The 24,810-nt window shown below is 44.2% G+C and overlaps 1 protein-coding gene across 1 annotated transcript; it reads right to left on the reverse strand.

The window, feature by feature from the left end:
• Positions 1-1,986: 1,986 nt before the first annotated feature.
• SLC9A8 (solute carrier family 9 member A8) lies at positions 1,987-23,559 on the reverse strand (the record flags this gene model as incomplete). The annotated part of the gene is made up of 16 exons (XM_080354719.1): positions 1,987-3,479; positions 4,712-4,858; positions 5,931-6,151; positions 6,454-6,565; positions 8,202-8,284; positions 9,743-9,859; positions 10,847-10,943; positions 11,721-11,889; positions 13,155-13,298; positions 13,906-13,940; positions 14,471-14,572; positions 15,316-15,399; positions 17,050-17,108; positions 21,743-21,823; positions 22,935-23,113; positions 23,552-23,559. The coding sequence occupies 16 exons, from the start codon at positions 23,557-23,559 to the stop codon at positions 3,372-3,374; spliced, it is 1,746 nt and encodes a 581-aa protein (XP_080210845.1). The 3' UTR covers positions 1,987-3,371.
• Between the last annotated feature and the right edge of the window lie 1,251 nt (positions 23,560-24,810).

Genomic DNA, 24,810 nt, shown 5'->3' on the forward strand with positions numbered 1-24,810 from the left:
AGGTGTTGTCATCGTCCCTTGGTGCTGAGGTAGGGTCTGCGCTGGTTGTTGTGGTGGGTCGGGGTCTGGGAGGTGGTTGCTGGTGGTGAGAACTGGTTTCCTTAGCTTGGGGCGCTGCTGCAGCCTGGTCCCCAGCTGGGTGTGAGGGGGCTTGGGGTGCAGGGGTGTGTTGCTGTTGGTGGGAGCCTGGTCCTGGTGCAGGGGACAAGGCAGCGCTGCCTTAGGTTTGGTGCCTGGGCAGATAATGGCTATTGCATTTGGTCCTTTTATGGCATCTCTTAGATTAGGCTGTGGAAACAGCCTATAGGTGCTCTAATGTTTAAAATATATGAGCGTCTCTTGGTGTGGTTGAGTTAAAAATAACACCTTCCTGATGAAATGGAGGCAGGGAAGGCTGGGGGTGTTCGCTGCGTTTGGCTGGTGAGTCACGAGTAGGGCTGGGGTCTGGCTCTGGGGCGGCTCAGGTCAGGCCTAAACCTGGCTCTGTGCACCCATCCCACACCAGTGACCGTCCTGCGACTGTGTCGGTGCCCACAGACATGTCACTGTGGGGATGGGGTGGTGATGAGTCTGCGGGACAGGCTGGAGCCCCATTGCGTGCTCTGTCGTGCCCTGTGGGTGAGACCTGGGGGAAAAACGGAGGCAGAAACTGGGTTTGTGAGCTGGCAGTGACGCGGGGGAGCGGGTTTGCTGCCCTGGTGGCAGTTTGGGGAACGGGATGGGAAATAACTTCAGGGAGTGCGTGAGCGGCCCCAAGCCGAGCTCTGGGTTCCCCGGCTGCCCCTTGTGTGGGTCCTTGTGTCCAGAGAAACAGCCCCGGATTTGCTGGTGGAACCCGGGGCTCTGTAATTAGCGACAGCTGCATTGTACATCCTGCTGGCACCGAAGTTAAGAGAGCATAATAAACCTCAAGCTTACGCTTGCACAACTTTGCAGATTACACTAAGTTAGGACGGGGATCCTGGTGCTCGTGGAAAGAAGATTAGAGCTTAATATTGGCCTGATACAATAGGAAATGGACTCTCCCTGCAGTAACTTTAGATAATCAGGAGACAGATGAGTTTTGGTTTCTAAGCATGTAATGTTATGTGAAGAAATCCGAACAGTGAAATGGCTGTCAAGGAAAGTCAATGTATTGATAAATGAGTATGAAAACTGGTCACTGAAGTAATGGTAAAAGCTTCTCCTGGTTCCAGTTGGTCAGTGTGTATTTTGAGAGGGAACAAAGCTGTCGTAATTCCAAGTTTTGACAAATGTAATATTTCCGTAGATTTTAGAACAGTTGCTTTAAATTAAACCATCCAAATTTTCTTCAGTTTAATTGCTTCAAAGTGACTTCATTAGTTCTAGCTGTATCATTTAATTGCTTCCATTTAATGTGTAGAATCAAGGCAGATCAGCGGCCGGAGCGCTGCCGCTAATCGCCAGCAGAGGGCGCGAAGCGGCCGGTCCGGCGCCCCGAGGGGCCGCTCCGCGGGTCCCGCCCCGCCGGGGTTCCGCAGGTGACCCGTTTTGCCGGAATAGCACTAGAAACCAGCGACTATTGAATATTTCGGCGTGACTCCGGTGCAACACGAAACCCGGCCCGTGTCCCCCTGTGCCAGCAGGAGCTCGCAGGGACCGTCCAGCCAGCTCTGGGGCTGTGGTGTTCAGATTGAGGGACAGTGATTGATGGGAAGCTCCGATGTAATTAAGTCTTGAAGGGTGAAGGAAAAGTCCTATTATTTTAGTTTTTAATACACATCCTCTCCTAAGCACGAACAGGCATCGATTTCTTCCTGGCTGACACCAGGAGCCGAGTTCATGCCCATTCAAAGCCCACCCCGGTGCGTTTTGGCTGCGGGACAAGAAGCTCTTTGCACTAAGCGGGTGGGGAAAGGGGCGACAGGGAACCCTGGAGCAAGTTGTGATATTGTGAAAAACTGCTCAGACAACACGAGGCTGGGGTTCTAAATACATTCTCCAACTTTTATTCATCCTGGTGGGTAAGTGGTGGATTAAAAACCTTGGTAGCAAAACCAGACAAAAAAATATACAAGGCTCCCGCTTCCAGAAACAAACGCGTGCGCTTGCGTGTTGGATTAACGTGCGGAATTACGGTTCACGTTTCGGCAGTTAACGTTCCTCATGAGGAATCTGGGTGGGCAGTGAGAGGGAAGCGCTGCGTGTGTAACCATGGCAAGTGTGCAACAAACACTGCGTCTGTTTAGGTGTGTGCAGTTCTGAGCGAACGGCCGCGTACAAAACCTGAGATGATGCTGATGGTTCTTGAAACAGTGTAAGCAGAAGAGAAAAACCCTATTAATAAACAGGATAGCTTAACGAAAGCTGTTTGGCATTTCCCAACATTCACCAACATGCAATATTAACCCTTCTGTACCTGGATTAGATTTTTGTGGAGCTGTCTTCCTCATGTCCATGTTTAGTTTAATAAGTGAATAATATGGAAAATGCTGCATTTGCTTCCACTGGAGCTTAGAAATTCCACGAGTGAATTCTGGGTGTTAGGGACACTTCACCAACCAGGCGAAACAAAAGCTCCCATTCTCTAAGGTTTGAAGCCAAAGTGCAACTGCCCATCACAGAAACCAACCGCAACCGGCTTTAGCCAAAGAAAAACAACCATCAAAACTAGAATTTCAAATGCAGTTCTGTACTATGTCATACACCCCCATTCCCCCAAACCTTAACCAGTACTATGGGTTAGATACTTCAGTATAAAATAAAATCCCATCAAACAGAAATTAAGAATTCAAGTGACAAAAGCAGCAGTTTCCAGAGGTGCCTCCGTGTGTGTGCAATGCAGCTCCTCTGGACCCACCATGTGCAAATCCCATCAATAATAGATTTATTCCAGTCCGATTCACTTAGCAGTGAATTCACAGTATAAACTGTCAAGACTCTTCATGCTGTGAATGTGTATGTATATATATTATATATATATATATGTATAAAAACCTAAAGTGCAGTTCCTTCTGTCTTGCAGAGTCATACAATTCTACTTCAGCGCATGTTTACAGCAGATTTCATAACAGAAAGAAGGACCCCCCCCGCCCCATTCCTTAAACAACATAATCATTTCATGGCAGATGTTTCTGCTTTTCAATAGGCTGCATTAAATTTGCTTTGCTGTACAATCTGAACAAAAGGTTATTTGTTCAGTCCAGTGTCTGACACCTCTGGTTTCCATCGCCGACTGGTAATATCGAGCACAGGACCTCTGCAGTTTTACACCTAAACGTGTAGCACAAGACGTGTCTGAAATCGAAGTTCATTTGTAGTTTTCCAGCTTTTGTGCAGTCAGACTCTTGATACTTAAATCCTCCTCCTGATGCTCTAATGATACCCTGGTTGTGCTTTTCCCTGCTCTGCTATAGCAGCTCTTGCTCATCATCCTCAGAGCCCGAGGGTCCTTGTCGTACCTCCTCATACCACTTGTTCGTGAGGGTTTTCATCTGTATGCGCCCGTGATGCAAGTCCTGAGGCAAAGGCAAACCGGAAAAGTTTGTCATGTAGCTACAACACCACTCAGAGCAAAACAGAAAGAGCACTTTAGTGCATTCCTTAGGAAATAATCCACTCCTGGTGCCTGGGCATGCAAAGCAATTCTTTCCTACCAGAAAATATTTATCAAGTGTTCAATCGGTAATTATTTGCACAGACAAAGTTTGTGATGGCGGGTATCTTTCCGTGTGTTTTCCAGCTGGTGCAGCCCTGGGGGGGGTTCTCAGCAGCCCTGGGGGGGTTCTGAGCAGCCCTGTGGCCATGTGGCCAGCCCAGCTCTGACCTCTGTGCCCAGGGACACGGGGGAGTCTGTGCCCTACAACTTGCTGTTTGAGCCTTTGGTTGCCACCCGATGGCAGCCCGTGCTTTCGGCTACCAACTATGAATCGGATGCTTACTCTGGTTTCTTGTTCCTTTTTGGATTTTCAAAAAACGCCTTTTGTGGGAAAGTGCTGAAAAGCATTCTTATGAAAAAAAAAAAGGTACAAAATAAGAGGAAAAATAGTATATTTGTGCAGGCCAGGTAGATGGAATGTACAAACTTTACATAAAGTTATCAACTCCACAGGAAAAGTGCTTAATTCTATGGCAAATTGAAGAAAAACCAACAACTATATGGCCAATGAGTCTCAGGTTTCCGAGGTGCGGAGCGGAAAAGGCACAGCACTTAGGCCTCTGAGCCTTGTGTTGGGCTGCGTGTTCAGCCAGGTGTCACTTTGCATTTGCAGCTTCAAGTCTTGGTCTCCCAGTGGAGTCTTAAAAGTGAAGGCTGCAATTCTGCTGCGTGTTTGCAAGATAAAACCTGCGCTCTGCGGAAAATGGCAGCTCCAGAACCGACAGGAGCGGGCACAGCAAAAGGTACCAGCTTTGAGTGGCAGCACTTTAGAAACTCTGCATGAGTTGCAGCAGTTTTCTAGTTGTAACTAATAACTCCTGATACTCTGCAAGATTAGAGGGGAGTTCAATAAATCCATACACCTTTTAAAGTTTAATTGTGCCCTGAGAGATGCTCATTTAATCAAACCTGCAATTTTCCAGTGCAGCTTTTCATTACAGCTGCTCTACATATGCACAAGTAACATATTAGATGGTTCGCTGCTCCTCACGTAGAGGCTGCCTGGCTACATTATGAGCTTCAAATGGTACAGATAGAAGTGACAATTCTACCACAGAGTCCCTTTTCTTCAAGAGAACGAGATGGACTTACTTCTTGTGTGAGTCTTCTGGTAAAGAAAGGATTCAAATACTTGGCATCAAACCACATAAAGCCTTTGAGGTCCTGGCGCTTTATGTACTGGGCTTCATATTCCTCCTCTGTGAGCTCTGATAAATGTTCAGATTCTATGGTATTTCCCTAAAAAGATCACAAATATTAGAATAATGTGAGAAATATGGCAGTGACCCCTCCCGCCTGCTCCAGCCCCTGCTCTGCGTTCTCCCTTCGTACAACCAGCTCCCATGCTGGAACAAACCGGCAGTTATCACCCGGTGTCCCAGGCTTACGGCTGCATCCACCTGCCCAGCTGTTGATCCCCAGGGCCACTTGGCTTCCCTTTTCATGCTGAAAGTTAAAGCACTTCCAATGCTCTCTATTTTGTATTGTTACTATTGCTGAGAACAGGTATCTAATGTCCAGGTTTTCTTTTGTGAGCTGGATAATGATTTTATCCAGCAAGCAACAGTCTAATGTCTTTGTCTCACTAAAAATAAGCCCTGTATCAGAACACACCTGATCTGCGCTCTTCCTGTATGCACCTCCCTGCTTGGACAGAACACGTTAATTCTGAAGACTGCAAGCTTTCTGAAACCTCACGCCAAGAGGAGCTGTTCTTCACACCTTCCAGAATGATGCCCCGTGTGCATCGTCCGATGGTCCAGGGAAAACCAGGCAAATGCTCTGGGCACTGTTACTCCAGCCTCTTGCACGTGAGGCTCCAGACTGGCTGCTGGTTTTCTTCAGTATCCTGCTTAGCCAGAAATTGCTTTAAAATAAAACCCAGACAGGGGGTGCTGTTGTTACCACCTTCTCGTGGCCTTTGCTTTGGCTTTTTCAAAATAATTCCCATCTGCCTTTTCTGATTAATTCATGACTCACACTGTACCAGCTACTTTCCCTTTGGACGTGACTCAATCCTCTATCATCTGCTTTATGCTTTTGCAGGGGTTACTTTAATTTGTATGGATCAATTTATAATTAGATTATGTTAAGAGACTTCATTTCTCCTCCCTTTGTCCAAACAGTTATTTGTGTAAACACTAACCAAGCTCTGTTTTCAAGATCTTTTAAAAGGATATTGCTTGGCTTCTTCCCACTACACTTTGATGGCCTTAGTTTTAGTTTTTAGTAAAAAATACTGTACTAGTCTTTCCTCAAAAAATGCACAAATTTAACAAAGTGATCATCTGACTAAAAACTGCAAACGAACCATCTTCTCTGTCTTGCTGAGATTAATATCCTTCTTGTTCCTCTTGCGTGCTTTGGAGTCCTCGATGTCAATGAGCCTGATGAGGGGCATGGTCCCTCCCCCCAGCAGCAGAATGGTGAACAGCACGATGATGATGGTGCTTGTCCCGATGAGCTGGCGCTTCTCGATTGGTTCCAAGCCCAAATGGAGGCTGAGGGCGTAGGGAATTGCACCACGTAAACCTTATCAGAGAGAGCAGTAAATCAGTTAAGATCCTGATAACTCAACAGGAATCCTCTATCTTTAGAAAATTTATGATCCTACACTAGTCCATATCTCTCATTTGGTTACTACCCTAACATCAACCCGAGCTCTGCTGGTCCTCCAGCACAAAGGGCAGAGAACACAACTACTGCACTCGGCTTTGAGAACGGTGCAAATGGTGACTTTTGCTCCATAATGGAAACCGATTCCCCCCAGAACAGCCCACACAATGAAAACGATACATTTTTTCCAGTCTTCCGTACTTTGAGCTTTAACTTACCGCTAAACCACATGATAAACATCATTTTGGGGGTGATTTTATGATCACGGAAAAAGTTGAGTAAGTAGGAGAGTGGGAAAATATTCACTGCTCTACCAAATAGAACAAGTACCTGAAAAAAACAGAGAAAAAGCAGAAGATGATTTGATGTGTCACATTCGTGTGGTCCCACTTGCACCCTTTTCACTCCAAGTCTTCCAAGTCAGTGTGCTGCCAAACAGAGAAATCTCAGCATACAGCAACGTGGAATTTACCTGTTTAGCACTTTGTCTGTTTAACTGACACTACGCCCGACTTGTCACTGACAAAGGTCCGATACAATAAATAAATCAGAACTCGAGAGGCGTTCTGGGGAGACCAAGAGCTGCTTTCAGTAGGAGTTCTTAGTTCCCTCCTTTAAGCGCTCCCTTGGCACAGCAGCCCGGAGGCAGTGAGATGTTTCTCGTCTCCCCACAGACCTGTTCTTCAGAGAAAAAGGCCAGAAGCCAAACTAATAGCATATAATTGAGTTCCTTGATTCTTCCGTGGGTATGGTTATAAAATACATGACACATTGAAGCAACATTTTGAGAGAGAAAATGGATGAAATGGCAGATGATGAACAAATCCAGTGAAGAGTGTAGCTCAGAAAAGCAGGGGTTTTCACAAGGGCATTGCTTCTAAACTCCACTCCAAACAGAGCTTGGTAAGATAAATATCCCAGAGTTAGTCAGCAGGGTTCCTGAAGGGCTGCGCTGTTTTCCTTTATGAATCACCCCAAAATTATGTCATTTGCATTACACCCGTGAGGGCAATACTACATAGAAGGAAGTGTCACACCTTGGGTATGTATTAGATAAGGAAGTTGGGTGCAATGCAGTGAGAACGGTTCCCCAGATATCCCTTTCTGTAAATTGTAGATAACGATTCTCCCCTCGAACCATGAAATCAAATGCGCTAGTATATCTCGCTGTATGTGACTGGAAATGGATTCGCATTTCCCTCTTTCTGGCTCTGCAAAGAGTCTCTGTGAAACAATTCTAACAGCAGCAGGTATAGTAACCCCTGTGAAACAAAGTGCCAGTACATAGAGCTACACTGAAATACAGAATGAAAGAAAGCGAATGAAGAACTGAGTCAGAATGAACACAGGTTGGAAAAGGTTTGAGTAAGGAGGAGGTGAGCTCGGAGTGGAAAGTGATGTATGGACTAAACTGGTTGGTGTAAACGAACTGCAACAACAGATGAGATTCGAAAGCTGTAGTCCTGGCGTGAAGAAATGGAGCGGAGTTTGGGATCAGTTTGAAACTGTAGTTTCTACAAACTGCCCATTCACACGAATGATTCATATGAAGCTAAACATAAACAAAACCTCAAGGTTATCTTCCAGGAAAACAGTTTCTGGAATAAAGTGGCATGTATAATAACCTCAACATCTTTGGAGATTAATTTGATTTTAATAAATCTAAGAGGGTCCAACCAAGCAAGGTTCTTTTCCTTATTTTTAAGAGCCTTATAGAGAAGGGCTTCAAAATATCAGCAAACTGGAACTCCTTAAAGAACGCCGATGTATATGCACACCAAAGCACAGAGAACAAGAATATTTTCATGCTGTTAGAGTCAACTTTGGGCAATATAGAAAAATATAAAATGATTTTCATATAACATAACAAATTTGTTCAAATATTTTAACTGTAAGGTGTTTTTCCTTCCCTCCTCCCAATATCTAAACTGCATGTGAACAAGGTTGGAAGGAAGTCAATACCTACTATGCACCAGATGACAAAGGACATTTCAAACTTGTGGGGAAAACTGAAAATGGACAGTCCGAGGAAGGCGAACACACACGTTTCTGAAAAAGAGAAATCACATCTTAAATAAATGACTCTCAAACCTTTTTTACTCCTATTATAAGTTACTACATGTGGTACATAAAGTATGTATTTCCTGACTTCTGAATACACAAAACAGGCACAAAGGCCGGGTCCTCGCGCTCGTGCTGCTGCAGACAGCACCTCCCATCGCGTGTTGGCTTTTCCCAGCTGTAAATTACTGATGTGCGTGAACAAAGCTGGCAAAACCTTGTCCTAAAGACTGAGTCGCTTTTCACTTAACATGGGACACGCTGCAGAACACAAACTGCAGGAGTGACCGATGACTTCTGGAGCTTTGAATCAGATTGCCTATAAAACTGAAATGTCGAGCACAATCTTGTATGTTGCAAGCTGAACACTTAAAGTATTTGAGAAGTTAAATTCTTATAAGCAGCAACAGTTAATGACTTTCTCTGTAATAAAATACTGCACTGTATGATCTAACAACCCTTGTATGTTCTCTAGAAGTGATGTTTGCAAATCTGAAGTAGTACCAGCACTGCACAATGACTCGAGTAATCCAAACCTTCTATTTCCACAGCAGCAACCTATAACCATCGGAGAACCGAAGAGCGAGGCCATTCCGTCAGCCCCTGCTGCCCCAGCAAGGTGAGCTCCGTATTGGAAAGGTGGTTAAAAACAGGAAGGTGTTGGACAGACAGCAGCACTATCTGAGTTACTGTGGTATAAGATATTGTTTGTTCATGCTTTGGGTATTGACTACTTACATTTGCATGTTCAAAACCTGCTGCAAACATGTACAAAATTACACACTATCTTAAATAATGTCTTTACAGTGACTTGAATGAATATGCGGCTTTTTTAGCTTTTGTAATAGATTAAGAACAAACCCTGATGAGTTACTGGTGCTCAGGTAATGAGTGGTTTAGTTTCCAGCAAGGCCACTCCCTGACAATGCTCCAAATGCATCTTTCTGCAAACAATACAAAACACTCAGGCCATCCCCTGAAAAACAGGGGTGTATTTGTAATACAGAAGCGCGTAATTTCTTCACAAGTTGGGCTTGTAATAGGAAACGGAAACACTATGGGACTCTGTTTGTATTACTACTTCCATAAACTTCTCAGTTTGTGAAGCTGTTGTTTATCTAAGTAGCTTTTTATGTCTCAAACCCTTTTAAAAAAGGGAGGAATATACCAGGGATCTTGGTTCAGTTATCAGCCTTGGGGCAAATCTGAGCAGGAGCTTGAAGGACAGGGGAGAGAGATGTACTGTACGTTTTATCCAGTGCGGTGGGAAAGGTGCCTCTGGATTGCATTCCAGCCCCCACGGCCGCAGTTCTGCTCTTACAGACACATTCCGCTGCCATACAAATGACTAGAACAAAATTCACACCTCTGCTGCTCCCGTCAGAATGACCACGTCAGGCAAACACAATTATAAACTATTAGATATATACTAAAGGTAGCACCTACCGCACATGAAAGCAACAGTTCTCAGTGTCTGCTGCATCAAAATCTGTGTCACCGGGGACAGGTTATGGTGTGTATAGTGAGACATCACGATGCCAGAGAAGAGAATTGCCATGATACCTGTAGATACGAATGTGGCAGTCAACAGAATAACAGCTCACGCTGGGCAAATATTTGTGTTCACAGCCCTTAGTAACGCAAAAGTTTACAAAGCAGCAGGCGGGGTTTCCACCACCATTGTTACTCACACTGGTCTCATTCCATTCATCATATTCAATCCCGGGAGGTTAAGTATGGGTCACTTGCAAGCTAGAATAAATCCCTGTTACGGCATGTTTTCCCACGAAAGTGAGGGAAATAAAAAGCTGATTCTTGAGTGTTTTTCTTGCTTTTCACAGATAGAGAATAAATACAATTTGAGAATACAGAGGGTAGAGAGGTGTATGACTCAGTTCTCCTGAAGAGCGGCGTCCTCTCCCAGCTGTGGGCAGCCAGGCTGTGAATCCACGCCAGTACGGTGCACCCCATCTTGTACCATAAGAACTTAGGAATGAGCAGCACACACAGGTGTATCCCCCATTTTCTATCAATCTGTGAATCATAAAAGCCATTGAGACTTCAGAATCCAGGGCAAAAATTACCTTTGTAGGAAGGTACAGCAGCTGATATGGGAGGCCAGAACAGCTACCTCAGATCCCACTGTATTTCACGAACCTTCGATTTTGTGCTAGGGGTTTTTCCATTACTTTGCTTCCCAGCTCTTGGTTATTTATGGGAAGAATCTGAATTCTGACCTATTCTGCTAGCTGCTCAAGACGTATCAGAGCCTGGATAAGTTAGCTAATTTGGCTGAGATTACCACGTGCAGCTGCAATTTGAATTCTGTTAGAGGTAACTGGGGACAATACTGGTATTTAATTCTTATGAAAACTGCAATTACTTTTTCTACGCTTTTATAACATGAAGTAGAGAGTCAGTTTCTTTAAGTCAGGAGCACAAGTTAAATGAGAAAACATGTAAACAAAAACAGGGGCCACCTTACACACAAATAATACCTCATCTCTAAACTCATCAAAGAAATGTGCACATGCTAATTCTGCTACTCGCCTGAGAGTGAGATGCCTTCTGCAAGTCCATAAGGAAGGTAAGCGAAGATAATCATCATCCCAAACTCTAGGGAGGGCGTCTTCCTTAAATCAATGTGCTTCAGCACGTGAACGGGAAAAGGTTACGGAAAAACTATGTAAAACGAAATCCAAAGAAAAGCTGAAAACTGTGTCATTCCATTACAAAGCAATGATTATGTTTAATGAACACCTGGCTCCCTCAGACAGCGTGAAAAACTGTTGTATGAGCCTCACACAAAGGATTATCTACAGCAAAGTCAGTGTTAACATGGAACAGGCTCTGAAGAGTAACAAAGGTGTCTGACTTACAACAACGATCCTTCCTTATCTCAGCAGAGAAGCTTCTGGATTGTTTAGCAGCCAGTTCATGGAAGAGGCAAAATAGAACTCCATGTAAATCCAAACAGAAGAGTTTCTGAATTCAGCTGCCTGAGTATGACACACAGGGACAGATGAGCTGGTCTGACCCAAAAGCCCTTGGGAAAAGCAGCTTGTTTTTTCCTTTTTAATTAACTGGTTTATGTATATAAAAAAGGAGCCATATGCTTGTAAAAATGGATCGGTATTGAAATGGAATTAATACACTTTGAATTTACAAAGCAATTACCATATTGTATAGCGCTCCAATGCACAGAATCTAAGCTACTATACAGCATTTCAGACCTTAATTATACTCATAAAAATTTGATGCAACTCTTCAATACAAACTCATGCACACGAATGTAAAAACAAAATGAGCATTAGAAAAATCCTTGGCCAACAAAATAACGTCTTATAAGAAATATCCCCTAAGAAATGCTGGAGAAGATGGGAAGAAAAATCCCTTTACAATGTTAAAGTTCAGCAGTTTACACATGTGTATCAGCGAAGCTCAAAAAGGATATTAATGCGGAGATAAGCCCAGTAAGGGTGCCCAGCGCCGCAGAGCCGAAGAACATCTTAAGGAAGTAGCCCAGTGCCTGCAGAAAGGTTTGCCATCCGCTTACATCTGACATATTTTCTCTTGTCAAACCTTCTGCTGTGCTAGATATAATTAAACATAAACACAAAGGAACGGTTATAAATTCTAAGCCTGGCTCCAAAAATACCAAACGTCTTTTGAGAACGACAACAAAGAAGACTTCCATTTCTCTGCTGCCGCCACTCTTAAAAGGCTTTTACTGTGATACATGTAACAAGAGGGATGTCAAAAGATGTTAAATCAAGTCTCAGTGTAATCCCCAAAGGGAAACCTAATTCTGCTAAGAATCTGGAAATCCAGCACTGCTCTTCTGCAGAACCCCCAGAATGGCGTCAATGGGCTGTGATAATGCTCAGCATCACAAAACTACTCTCAAACTTGGAAAACGCATTAAGAACTCTGGGTATGAAAAGGGAAAGAGATGGATGGTGTGATCCTCGGAGAAGAACAAATGAACAGAAAGACCTCTCATCGAATATTCAGGAGTGGATGAGAAACAAGGAGGTCACTGCAGAAAACAAAGCAGCTCCCAGGAGGAAAGGGGAGAAATCTCTTTGAATTTCAGGAATGTATTTCATAGAATCCCATGCACAGAAGACACGGATTTTACCCAGTGCTCCTTGCGACTGCTGCTGGCTCGTGTGGGCTGCCAGAGAAGAACCGCAACTGTATTAAAAGCAATTCATTAACTGAAAAATGACTCTAACTTCACTACCTTCTCAGGATATCTACTCCTCCTATACACCTGTAATCACGTATATTGACTTCAGTAATAAAATGAAGACTTTTTTACTTTTTCAGTCCCCCAAAATTATCATGGGCAAAAGATAAGGCTGTTGGATGTTCTTCCCTGTGACAGCGCCAAGGTAAAGACAAAACTATTGCACATATGTCGATGTATCCCCCAAACTGAAGCGTGACTGTGGGTGCACGCAAATGATCCAGGAGATGCAGCTGTGTATTCAGCAAGGATAACATTTCTGTGCAAGCCTGAAGGGACACATGTTGGTCCTCAGTTGTAAGGACCCTCAGGTGGAAAGGAGCTGGTAATAGGATGGACTTGGAAAGCAACCAATTATCTGGGGCCAAGGAGACGAGGCACTGAGGTAGTGTTCATTAAACATCCATTTACTGTCTTCTGCCTGTACAGTTTGTGTTATTGGTTGGTTTTACTAAAGAAGGATCACACAAAAATTCAGCTTTACACCAGAAATACGTGATTTGTTCCAAACAGAGATAGAAGGATTACTGTATATCTGAATAACAAATGATCAGACGGTAACGTGGCTGCTGTTTCCATAAACACGTGTAGCTCAAATGCACTCACTTGGTCAGGACGATAGAGACTGCGTCGTTGAGAATGCTCTCTCCAAAAACCAGCATGTTGAGTACGGGATCCACGTTGAGAGCGTTGAAGATGGCAATAGTAGCCACAGGGTCAACTGCGGATATTAAAGAGCCGAATGCAAAACTGGGAGAACACAGAACAAAAACGAAAACCAGGTGAAAGAAACCATATGTACCTAGTAAGCTTATATGAACAACTAGTAACAAACACATTTTACTTGTTGTTTTTCACTTGCCACCCAATTTATTTATGGATTTTAACAGAAAACTGCTGTGCTTGCTGTACAATAGACAAACAAAAGAACCCAAACAAACCAGGAATGAAGTTCATTTGAAGGTAGGGTGGTGTACTCCTAAAAACCAGATTAGATCCCTTGCCAAGTTGTGGAAAAGTCTACATTGTTGATACTGAAAAATTCATTCTGTCTTTTACGAGAAGATGTGGACGAGGAAGTTATACCTTTACCATGCATACTAATAACACCAACTTCAAAGGCTGGTTAAAAAAACTGTTATCTTTTCTGTCTAGAAAAATCACTGAGCGCTATTAGGAAATAAGGGTGTGATAAATAGGATTTAGAACTGTTTGATCTACTTATTAGTTTCATACACCTTGTTGAACCTCAGCAATCTAAACAAGAAGTAGAAGAGCTGGCCAAATACAATGCATTCCCACTGCCAGGTGTCTTGAAGAATGTTTCACACACTGCACCATCTCCCCAAGAGCTTACCTGTCTGTCATGTTGAGTTTATAAATTACATCAGCCTGAAAGAACAGGTAAAACATAAAAAAAATCACAGTCAACTGTGTTTTTCTGCTGTTTTCAAAAATTGAAACTATTTATCAAATCGTAAGTTCGTTATCATGAAAGCAATCACAGTAGAGCTGTTAAGCAGTCCAACAGTGCTGCCTCTGCCACCCCAAATCACAAAGAGCAGCTGAGGCTGGAGCAGACACAGGTGAGCAGATCACCGGGCACTCACAGGAGCAGGAACCTGAGCAGCACAGGAAACTCTGAATTGTTTGGCTCAGCAGAACCACGTCTGAGAGAAAATACAATTATGTATGTCTATATCTAATCAATACAAAAACACTAAAACTCCACTCTAGTCTTAATTGCTTTTAACACGGAACATGCTATAGTTATGGAAGGGGTTCTCTAATGTTGCCTCTGATAGCAGAGCTGGACTTTGGGACCCAAGAATTTGCTTTCACGATATATGTCTGCTCTTGAAAAATGGACTTGGAAAGAGCAAGCTGGATAAACCTAAGTGCTTCAAAGCAGTTATTCTTACCTGGCCCAGGAAATAAATTCCTCCACCTACAATGAAAGCTGATATTGCAGTGCCAAATACAGAAAAGAGAGTGATGGAACCGATGTTCTGAAAAAAATTACCCTGGAATACAATAATATAGTAAATGAGTAAATTCTCTGAGTAAATGATCTGAGGGAAAATTCATGTTTGGATTTGCATCTCAACTAGATTCTGACTCGCAATGCCGTTTCCAATAACAGAGCTTCATTAGTTTGGTTCCCAGTACCCCCGGATACACATCCACACCACCTGCCTCAGGATCCTGCTCCCTCCCAGCCACTTGTCCGTATCTTAGGCTGTGATTTTGTACAAAAGAGTCGTCAGTGTTGGTACCAGCTCACGGTATCACTATCGTCCACTGCCCGTCCCTCTCCTGCAGCACCCAGGGAGGACCAGAACCACTTAAGCTGGGACTAGCGCTGTGAGAAATGCCCATGGAAACACAGGCACAGGGTGAAACCCTGGTCAACGTCTTCCCCTTCTCCAGGCGTGGAGTCACCCCACCTTTCCCACTGCTGACCCTACTCCTTCCTATTTGGCCCCTCCACATCAGCCCTTGTGCAGCCCCGAGGAGGTAAGAACCTCTCCAACCAAGAACAACCTCTGCGTAGCACCCAACACCTCACCAACATTCACTCAACACTAACAAGCCACATTCCCTGCACGCTGGGCTGAAGAGGCTTAAATTTTGCATTCTCAATTCCCCAGTGATTAATATGATGGAATTTAATGCAATTATTCTAAACTTTATGAAGATAGCTAAGAGCAGAACGTGTTCCAAACAAAACCTCGACATGGAAAATGGGTGTTTGGCAGTGGCTGACCTTGTGCAACGAATATCCAGATTCAAATATAATAGGTGGAAGCAAAAGCAGAAAAAACATATTTGGACGAAACATTTCTTCTTCCTGCAAAACAAAAATGTAGAATTTCAAGGATATAATAATTATTGAAATAACACCAGATTTTCTGAAAGGGAAATGATTGAAAAAAGTTGGCAATTAAAATGGCATTGATCTTTCTCCCTTCTTATCACAAAATCAAAGACTGAAGAATAGCAAACTACTCCAGGGCTGCTACATCTCTTGTTGTATGGGGGGGTTTAATGCAGTGACAGAATCTAGGTGTTACTTATTTTAAACTACTGTCTCCAAATTAGCTGCACAGAAAACAGGTCATTTGTGGCACAGGAAAAGTCGTTCTGTTTCCACCAGAATTATTCCCATTTTATCTCACAAAGTCTGCAAGGACTGTCAAGGAACCTTTTTGGCTGCTGGTTGGACTATGACTGTGACCGAGTACAGCTTCCCTAGAAAACTCACCACCTGACAAGAAGGAATCAGATCATCTTCATACACTTGCAAGTGAACAGGCTCAAGATATATACCAAGAGTCTGAGGCTCGACTCTTCCTGGCAAGTGTAGTTTATGCCTGTAATTTAATGGTACTATTCTGATGGTTTCTTTTTACCATCAGAGTGATATAAATGAAACCTACTGTGAAGAAAGATGCTGGTTTTTGGTGACCTTACTCTTTGTCGCCTCTCTCATTGCTTGGCTCCGGCTGCTTTACGGAGCTGTACCCCAAGGGGCGCAGCCTCCTATCTTCTGCGAGCAGACCAAGCACAGGAGGCTGGGCCCCACAGCTCTCCATACAGCAGGACTTGTCCCCTTTGTAAGCAACAATTAATTTGTTAAAATCCAGGTTAAACAGCCCATTGACTGTTCCATTAAAACACTGGTTTTCAAAAAAGAAGCACTCATCTCTTTAAAGTTTCATTCCTGCTGGTACCAGCGATAATCATCTTAAAGGATTGAGGGCTTTAGGAAATAAAACTCATCCTTTATACTGAAATGCTCTGGTCCATCGTTCCGTGTGCACAGTTCTGCGTGTCGATGGCTCACACCATCTCATTTCCATCACCACAGTAACTGCGCGAGACCAAAACCCCACGTACCTGGGTAATCACACTGTTTAAAAGCCCTTAAAGCAGAGCTGGACACGGAGGCAAGAATTAGGCACAGATTAGGAATGAAAAAACACAACCTAGTGCACCACCCACTGTTTCTAATAAGTAAATATGTAAAAATGAAATATCACAAAATGACTCTAGAACTCTGTAATTGCTTAAATGAACGTACGCAGGATTACTGTAGTTAGTTGACAAAAATAAAGAAGTATAATATCTAATTTAAAAGCTACATCTGATTGTTAAAATACATTAAAATGCATAGGTTTCCAAAGGAGAAAAATATCTTCCTTTAGGAAAATAACTGCCATGAAATATTAAGCTGCAAGCTAGGATTAAAATTCACTACTCAGACCGAGATTTTCAGCTTGCGAAGGCAAATCCTGTTTGAAACTGGCAATTCAAACCACTGTGATTTCTATCAGTACATGGATCTAATCCTAATGAACTGTTTGATCCTATGAAACACAAATCACAATTTAACTACTGCAAGGTTTTAAATTAAAGCGGGAATAGTGAAGAGTTCGTTGCTTTGATTATGTGGATAAACAGTCTTATTTAGAATATTTAAGGATTGCTTTGAATATACCTTCCAGTTGGCCAGCTTTTGAGCCTCTATGATTTTTATAAATGCTCCCATAAGGATACCTAGGAGAGAAGGAGAGAACATTCTGAGAGAGTCACAAAACACATCGCTGGTTCCAGCAGCAAGTCTTTCATTCCTAAATCACAAAAACCACAAAATGGTTTTGGGTCTGATAACACCAGTTTCCAAATGGTACATCATTACATAGCTCCTGCACAGCAGATCATCACTTGGGGTGTCCAAACACCGAACACACATATCGAGAGCGCTGTGTGCACTGGCTCGTCAAGGTAACGGGTTTAACTACTCAAAACCGCTTCTCATCGAAGTCGCGTTCAAACAAAATTCCATCTTTCGTACTAACGAAGCGGGAAGTTGTGAGTCAGCCATCTGTGTGAGAGCACAAAACCCTCATGTCACTTCAATGCTATTTGCAGTCCTAACACAGCTCAAGTGCGATCTGTCTGCTCCGGGGCGGTGAATTGTGTCTCAATGAAATCACAGCATTACTGGCAATGAAGGAGCCAACAAATTCTGATCAGGGTGGAGACACTGGCAGAACTGTTTCCCCAATGAATTACTCATATTTTAGGTCATGTAGAAACACTAATCTGAGCATAAAAACTTTATTAAGAGTGCTGCAAAGTCAATGGTGAAAGGTTATTGTGCTCTTTCCTCCTATGCATCTTCATACAGATAAGACAGAAAACTCCACGCTAGCAAGATTTCTTCTGGAAGTTATGAAGATAATTCATGAATTGTCATTAATTGCTTTCAAGGAGTTATGAGGAATTTGTCTTTAGTCAGATTCCAGATCTGTGTTTGTGCATAGCTGTGTTTTATTATTCACAGAATGGAGACTCCACCGTTAAACACTGGGATGCAGAAGCGAAATATGCTGAATGAAATGCAAAAAGTGGCTGAAAAGCTTCAAGTTTGCTTTCCTGGAACTCACATGTTTTGATTCTCTCATGCTGTAGCTATCAAAAGACTCTCACAAATAGCATCACGTGGATTACTCCTGATGGATGCGTCATACACACAAAGCTATGAGGCTTAAGCCTTCTTTCATACAAAAATATGTGAAGGCATCGGTCCCAGAGGATAGAAATAACAGTTCCATGAAATGATTTGTATGGAAAGGAAGAGCAAATCGTTAGTGAACGAACATCAAAGGCCTGCTGCTCTTTGAAGGAGGACAGAATGTAGATACAGCCACTCACATGCCACAGAAACACAGGTCTCAGTACTAACAGTGGCGTTCTGTTCTGTGATGGAAGCTGTGTCAGACGCCAAGGCCTACAGCACTTGTGATCTTTGCAGAGCAGCAACATTGTCTTCAGCTGGTACAGGCAGTCCTCATATCATTTAACCAGATGTTTTTTGTGGGAAAAAACCAAACCACAACAAGCAGTCTATATATCTGAAAGCGCAGACTTCAGGAAGCGTACTTCCTGTAAAAAGCTTTCAGTATTTCGTGAATTAGTATCGAGAGCGCTCACATAAACATATTTAGAGTGGATTTAACAGAAAAGAGAATCCCTGACCTCACTTCTGCTGAAGTGGAAGGGCTCCAGGGCGACTCCTGTAAGGGCGGCAGCCACGGCTGCTGGCCTGCAGGCTGGGCACCCGTCCTACTGCTCAAGAGGCTGAAGCAAACGGCTGCTCTCAACTCTTCAGAGGCAGATAACCACAAGCTGACCCGACCAACAGCAGCACAGGCAGAACAGGTCCCTTCGTGGCATCAAAAGTTAAGTGAACAACAATACAATTGAAAGGCAACAGCAGAGGTTAAGGGAAAGGATGAGCCTGAATCGTACAATTTACACCTTTGCACAGCACAAGTTACTTCTAGCTGCATTTTCTACACAACAGTACTACTAAACTAAGATCATGCTAAGCAAAGTCATGAAACAGAGCTCCACAAAATAATGCACCACCAACAGGGTTTAATAGCAGCCGAATCAAACTTTTACACTGGTTTTTAAAACCTGCCCCGCACACCCTTACAAACTACTCTTCTTTTATTACTAGATTAATGAAGGCAGGTTTTATTCAGCTGGTTCCATCTATTAAATCAGGTGTGTCAGTTTTGTCAAGGGACTAATTGGAAAGCCAAGTCTGTACAAGTTAATCTAAGCCTCATTCTTTTGAAAATGTTACAGGAATTTTCTTGTTACAACCAACCTTTATTTTCTCCTGAGAACATGTTAAAAATCAGTAACAAATCAAAGAGAAAAACTTTTCTGGCAACTATTTTTACCAATTCCAGTAACTTTTATGGATGAAGATCAAAATCCAGCCTTAGTGTGCTCCCGCCCTGTCTACCAGGAGAGTAACGTGCCCTAAAAATTAAACCAGAAGCTTCTGAGCAGCTTCAACAATAGGAGGAAATACAGCTGTGAAAATCATCCTTATCTTCTCTGCTGCCGTATTTATTAGCCTTCAATGACTGCCTGAGAACGTTTGCTTAATTTACAAATGAAAATGGGACACACCTCACTTCTGGCACTGCTAGCAAAACCGGATACTTGAAACTCAAGCTGTGCTCTTGCAGCTGTGCAGATGATTACCAGTAACAGAGGTTCACGGAGCAGCAATTAGCTGGCAATTCCAACGATGATACAGATGCCGTGTCCTGTCAACTGAGCTGACAGTAGTTTAAAGATGGCTGAGTCAATAAACTAAATAAATAAGGATTAAGTGACACAGGACACCTGTTAGTTGGGTTGCTACACTCTCTTGACTTAGTGGAATTGCATTTGCTGGTATCATCTTGTCTGGTTTGGGAGACAGGCTGCAGCTACGCTGTAGTTTACACCGAAAACCGACCTGTCCAAGTTTCCCATACGCCCGTATGAGAACACAAGAGATGAAATGCTGCTCCTTCCCACCCATCTTGAGAAGCGGTGACCACCCCAGCACAAAAACTACCAGTCCAATGAACAAGCTTTTGTTGGGACTTGTCCAGCTGCTGAGATGTCAAGAACAAGAAACAGAAAGAGAAGAACGTCTGTATGTCTGTGCCTGTGCTGCTGTGTGCACAGCTCAGCAGCAGCAGTGACACCAGCGTGCCTAACAGCTCAGCTCAGCACTGCCCGGGGGTTGCTTGGGGCACAATATAAGGAACAACAGTAAAGAAAATCCAAAACTATGCCAGCAAGAGCAATCAATTTACTGCTGCATTTTAAGTTGGTGATTATGTGTAAATTTAGGTTAGCTATTTAATAACAATGGTAACTAACCTGATTAGAAGCCAAATAAACACCCTTCACCTGGATTTTTCATACAAAGAGGAAGGATACTGAAGGAGTAGTAATGTCCTTTTGGAACCTTTCAAGACACTGGAAGACATACTACACAAGGCCTCTCAACTGTCCATGGCAATAATGTAAGAAGGGAAGGAAAGAGAAGTGTGTCAGTAGTGACTCAAACAGCGCTCGGCTCCTGTGGGGATGCCAAAGTCAGCACGGTGCGCAGCAGCTCTGACCTTTGTGTGTCACACTGCAGCAGACACACGGTTAAACACACCAGCGCTGGCTGGACCCTGCTCCAATCAAGATGAGGTGTGCGTGCAATACCCAGGAAACCCACACCAGCACTACCACAGATTTCTTACAATTCTATATGGTGTTCAGCTGCACAGAAATACTGAAACTCAAACAGAGCCTTGCAAGCAAGCGTTTCTTTAAGCTCCAATACCTTCTACTGTGCTAGTTATGTGATGCAGTCTGCATCAAACAGTTATGTAAAACTTGAGGGAGTCACACCTGCAGGAAAGTATGTTTGTCTTTCTGCTAAGTAACAGCTCAAAGATTTTCTCAATCTAGAACCCCTGATGCAAGAAGCTCCTTGTTTTCCAGAGAGCACAAGGTATTGACAAGAACCACAGTGCTCACTTCCCATCCAGAAAGTGTCTGAAAATACAGTCACGAAATATGAGAGAAGGCACCAATAAAGTAAAAACTCTAGCTGCTCAACAAGTATTACACTTCCCTACGCCACATCAGGATTACAGCTAAGCATCTTTCTCTTTCCGTTGTATCTTTAGAATGGCTGTCGGTGAAAGTGTCACTAGTAATAGAAGCAAATATATCGCGGATTCTTGTAAACAAGTTACAGAGACAGCTGAAAAGCTGTTGCTGGGACTAGTTAGATCAGGTTCTTTAAATATTATGTTAGACAGTACGCAAGTAACAAATGTATTTGGCCTGATTTCCTCCTCATTTACACATTAATGAACCAGGAACAACAGCTTACAAATAAACGAAATTGCCCTAACATAAAACTACAGGTTTAGGAATACTCCAAATTTAATTCAAATTAATTAAGCACTTGATCTTCATTAAGGGTGCCATTCTTATAGCTCAAGTCACAGGAAGAGCTCTTGTCACGGTACTACAGGGACCGTTAAGCAACCGGCAGTCCAGGCAGGTTTTCAGAAACAACTACAGTCTCCAGCAAGATTAAAATCACATATGCCTGGATGTGTCAGGATTTGGCCGGGCTCTGCACATATGCTCGCTTCTTTTTTATCTTCCATGAATTTAACGAATTGGTTGTTTTCTTCACTGCATCCAGTTTTCTGCATCTCTCTATTGACGGTTAACACGCAACAGAGCATTATTTCAAATACAGACTAGTGAGAATCCTTGAATTAACACAAATCCAACATAAAAATGTCATCGTTACTCACCTAAAGAAACAACGGCCACACTCTCTGGTAAAAAATGAAGTCGGTATCTTATCAGTAAATGCACCAATATGATGCAGATAGCTGTGAAGGAAAAAGAAATTGTAGATTTAGAAATGTCAGAAGAGAATAAAATATACTTTGAAGTAGTATTTCTAAAATCTAAGCAGCAAAACATCTCCTATTGGTGTAGCAGACATCCACTAATGCAAGTCAACAAATTTTAGGTCAACCTAATTCTCACTGAAGTACATTAAGGCACCTACAAATGACAGAAAATAACTAAGGCAAATTTTAGGAGTTAAGATTATGTCCTAAAAATACCAAAAAAATACAAAAATGATTTGCAGAAGTTTGTGCAGTGCTGGCAACTCCAAACCTATTGTTTTTGGCTACTGGAAAGAGTAACCACTTAGAAGACAGGTGTCTCAGTGCAGCTTGCTTTGGAGGAACCAAGGACACACACACACAAAGGAAAACATACAAACCCTTAACCAGCCATTGAAGTTTTGGTTTTGTTACAGTTTTGACTACAGCGTTACTCTACGCAGATGCTAAGAGATAACTACAGCCTATTAAGAAAGAAAACAGCCCAGACTTAGACAGAAGTTGGGCATACATGAGCCATTCAAAACACCTGTGTAGGTACAATGTTGATATAATTATGGCAATCTGCATGATATTATCGCACTCCTGTAGGAATGTAAGAAAGTAAGGAAAGCCAGAAAAATAGGTACTGAACTTTAGCACCTGTGCATGGAAATGTGACTGCCTTCTGTTGGCTTATATAACAAAATATCTGAGGGCTGTCCAGAAGCGCTAGAATTTAATTGACATCTGTCTAGTACGCAGCCCTCAAAGACAGCGACAAGCACCACGGGGTATTCTGACAGTGTCTTTTTCATACGTGAGCACGTGTCATGTGCTTGTTAAAGAGGGTGAAGCCAATTAAACATGTTGTTTGCACTTTGAGACCACGGTGAAAAGGTTTGCAATGGTCCTCAGCTTTCCACAGGTTTGGCAGGTTCAGGCAGTTTTATACTCAACTTTCTAAATCCCTGTGCCTGTATAATATTCCACTTCACAGAGAGAACGCCAGAGAACTGAAATGCTTAACGATTTTGACAGCTTGCCTGTGTCCTCAGATACAGAATACGATTACCAGAGGTTAAAAGACTTGCAGCTTATCATTCACCTAATACGAGAAGACTAAAAAAGATCGTCATGCCACTAGATTGCTCCTCTTGCTGCGCCTGGACTCCCGTCTGCACCGGCAGGATGGGTTTGGCAGGTGTGGGTACCACCAGTCTGGTGGTGGCAGCCACCGTAGTGCGCAGGGTGACATTGATGGCTTCATGGGTGGTATTTGCAGACCTGTCAGGATAACATAATATGTGATTATACTGGATGGCAGAAGCATGATAAAGACTTAGCCTACTGAAGACATGCACACATGATACAACCACCAGATCACACTGAATTTGTACTAGCGACTAACATGCTACAGTGGCTTTTTAAAAGCAGTCTCTGATCACAGATAAACACTGGGAGTCCAGACCCACGGAGCTGATTATAGCCGAGTACCCCGATTCACTGCAGGCACCAGACGCCGCGCTGCCGCTCGGGAACAGCTGACACAGGGAATGTCAACCTGTCGGGTTAACAAACACTGCCGCCACCCCGCCAGCCCCCGCTGAGGGAAAGGCCCCCCCGGCAGGCACATGGCAGCGCGGCCCTGCCCCGGGGGAGCGTTTCCCGCCAGCAGGGCCCGGGGAACGGGCCACCCCCCGGCCCGCCCGCCGCCACACTCACTCCGCCATCTTGCCGCCCGCACGCAGCCACTTCCGGGAGGCTGCTCGGCGGCGCTCTAGCGAGCGCGTCCGCGAGCTCTATGGTCTGTCCGCATGTGTGCGCGTGATCGCGGCGGGGGGGCGGCGTTGTCACGTGAGACTGTTCTGCTGTCGCGTGATGAGGCGATGTCGTCATGCCCTGGCGTGACGTCATCTGTCCCATCGCCCGGCGGCCCCGTGTCCCCCAAGTGCCGCCAGCCCAGATCATCATCCACCCCGTGTCCCCCAGGTGCCACCAGCCCAGATCATGAGCCAACCCGTGTCCCCCAAGTGCCACCACCCCATGTCCCCCAGGTGCCACCAGCCTGGATCATCAGCCACCCCGTGTCCCCCAAGTGCTGCCACCCCATGTCCCCCAGGTGCCACCAGCCCAGATCATGAGCCACCCCGTGTCCCTCAAGTGCCACCAGCCCGGATCATCAGCCACCCCATGTCCCCCAAGTGCCGCCACCCCGTGTCCCCCAAGTGCCACCAGCCCGGATCATGAGCTGCCCCTCATGCTCGGGTGGAGCCCGAGGCCGCAGCGGCGCAGGCTGTTGCTGCAGAAGGTGTGGTGACTGCAGGTGTGCACCCAAGTGTCACATCGAAACGTCCCATGTCCCGCTACTTTACACGAGCCGCGTCCAACGTGCGGCGTGCCGGGAAGGGCACAGCTGGGCCGCGGGCGGCTCTCACTGCTCCCCCGAAACCGAGAACCCAGCCTTGCAGAAAAGCAAAAAGTGTCAAACGGACGCTTTTCCAGCCAGCATTGAGCTGAGTCACAAACCCACTGCCTTAAAATCAGTGTCAAAGTGCTCTTGGATTCAATGTCCTCCAGCTGTCAGCCTTTCCCGGCGCAGGTTTCCGTGCCCTCCTCTGGCACAGGCTGTTGTGACTTGGGTCTAACCTCTCCCACGCATCAGCTCTTCCCTGCGAACAGGGCTAATTAGCACCTCCGGGCTTAGAGAGACGCTTACGGACATGCACAGGTCCAGTCTCTGAAGGTCTGGGGTGCAGGAGCGACGGGCACTATGGAAACAAACAGTGTGACAGCATCACCTGCATTTCTGTTCACTTCTGGTTTGACTTTCTGAAGGAAAAAGAGGGTTTTGTGCAAACAGCCGTGTTGGCCTGTGTACCCCAGGACATTCTGAAGGCCCTTTGGAATATCAGCCGTGCACTTCAGTCAAAACAAGGTTGTAGACTCGTGGCACAGACGCACCGACACTGGTGTGAACCATT

This window comes from Nesoenas mayeri (genome assembly GCF_963082525.1).
Source record: "Nesoenas mayeri genome assembly, chromosome: 16".
Lineage (NCBI taxonomy): Eukaryota > Metazoa > Chordata > Aves > Columbiformes > Columbidae > Nesoenas > Nesoenas mayeri.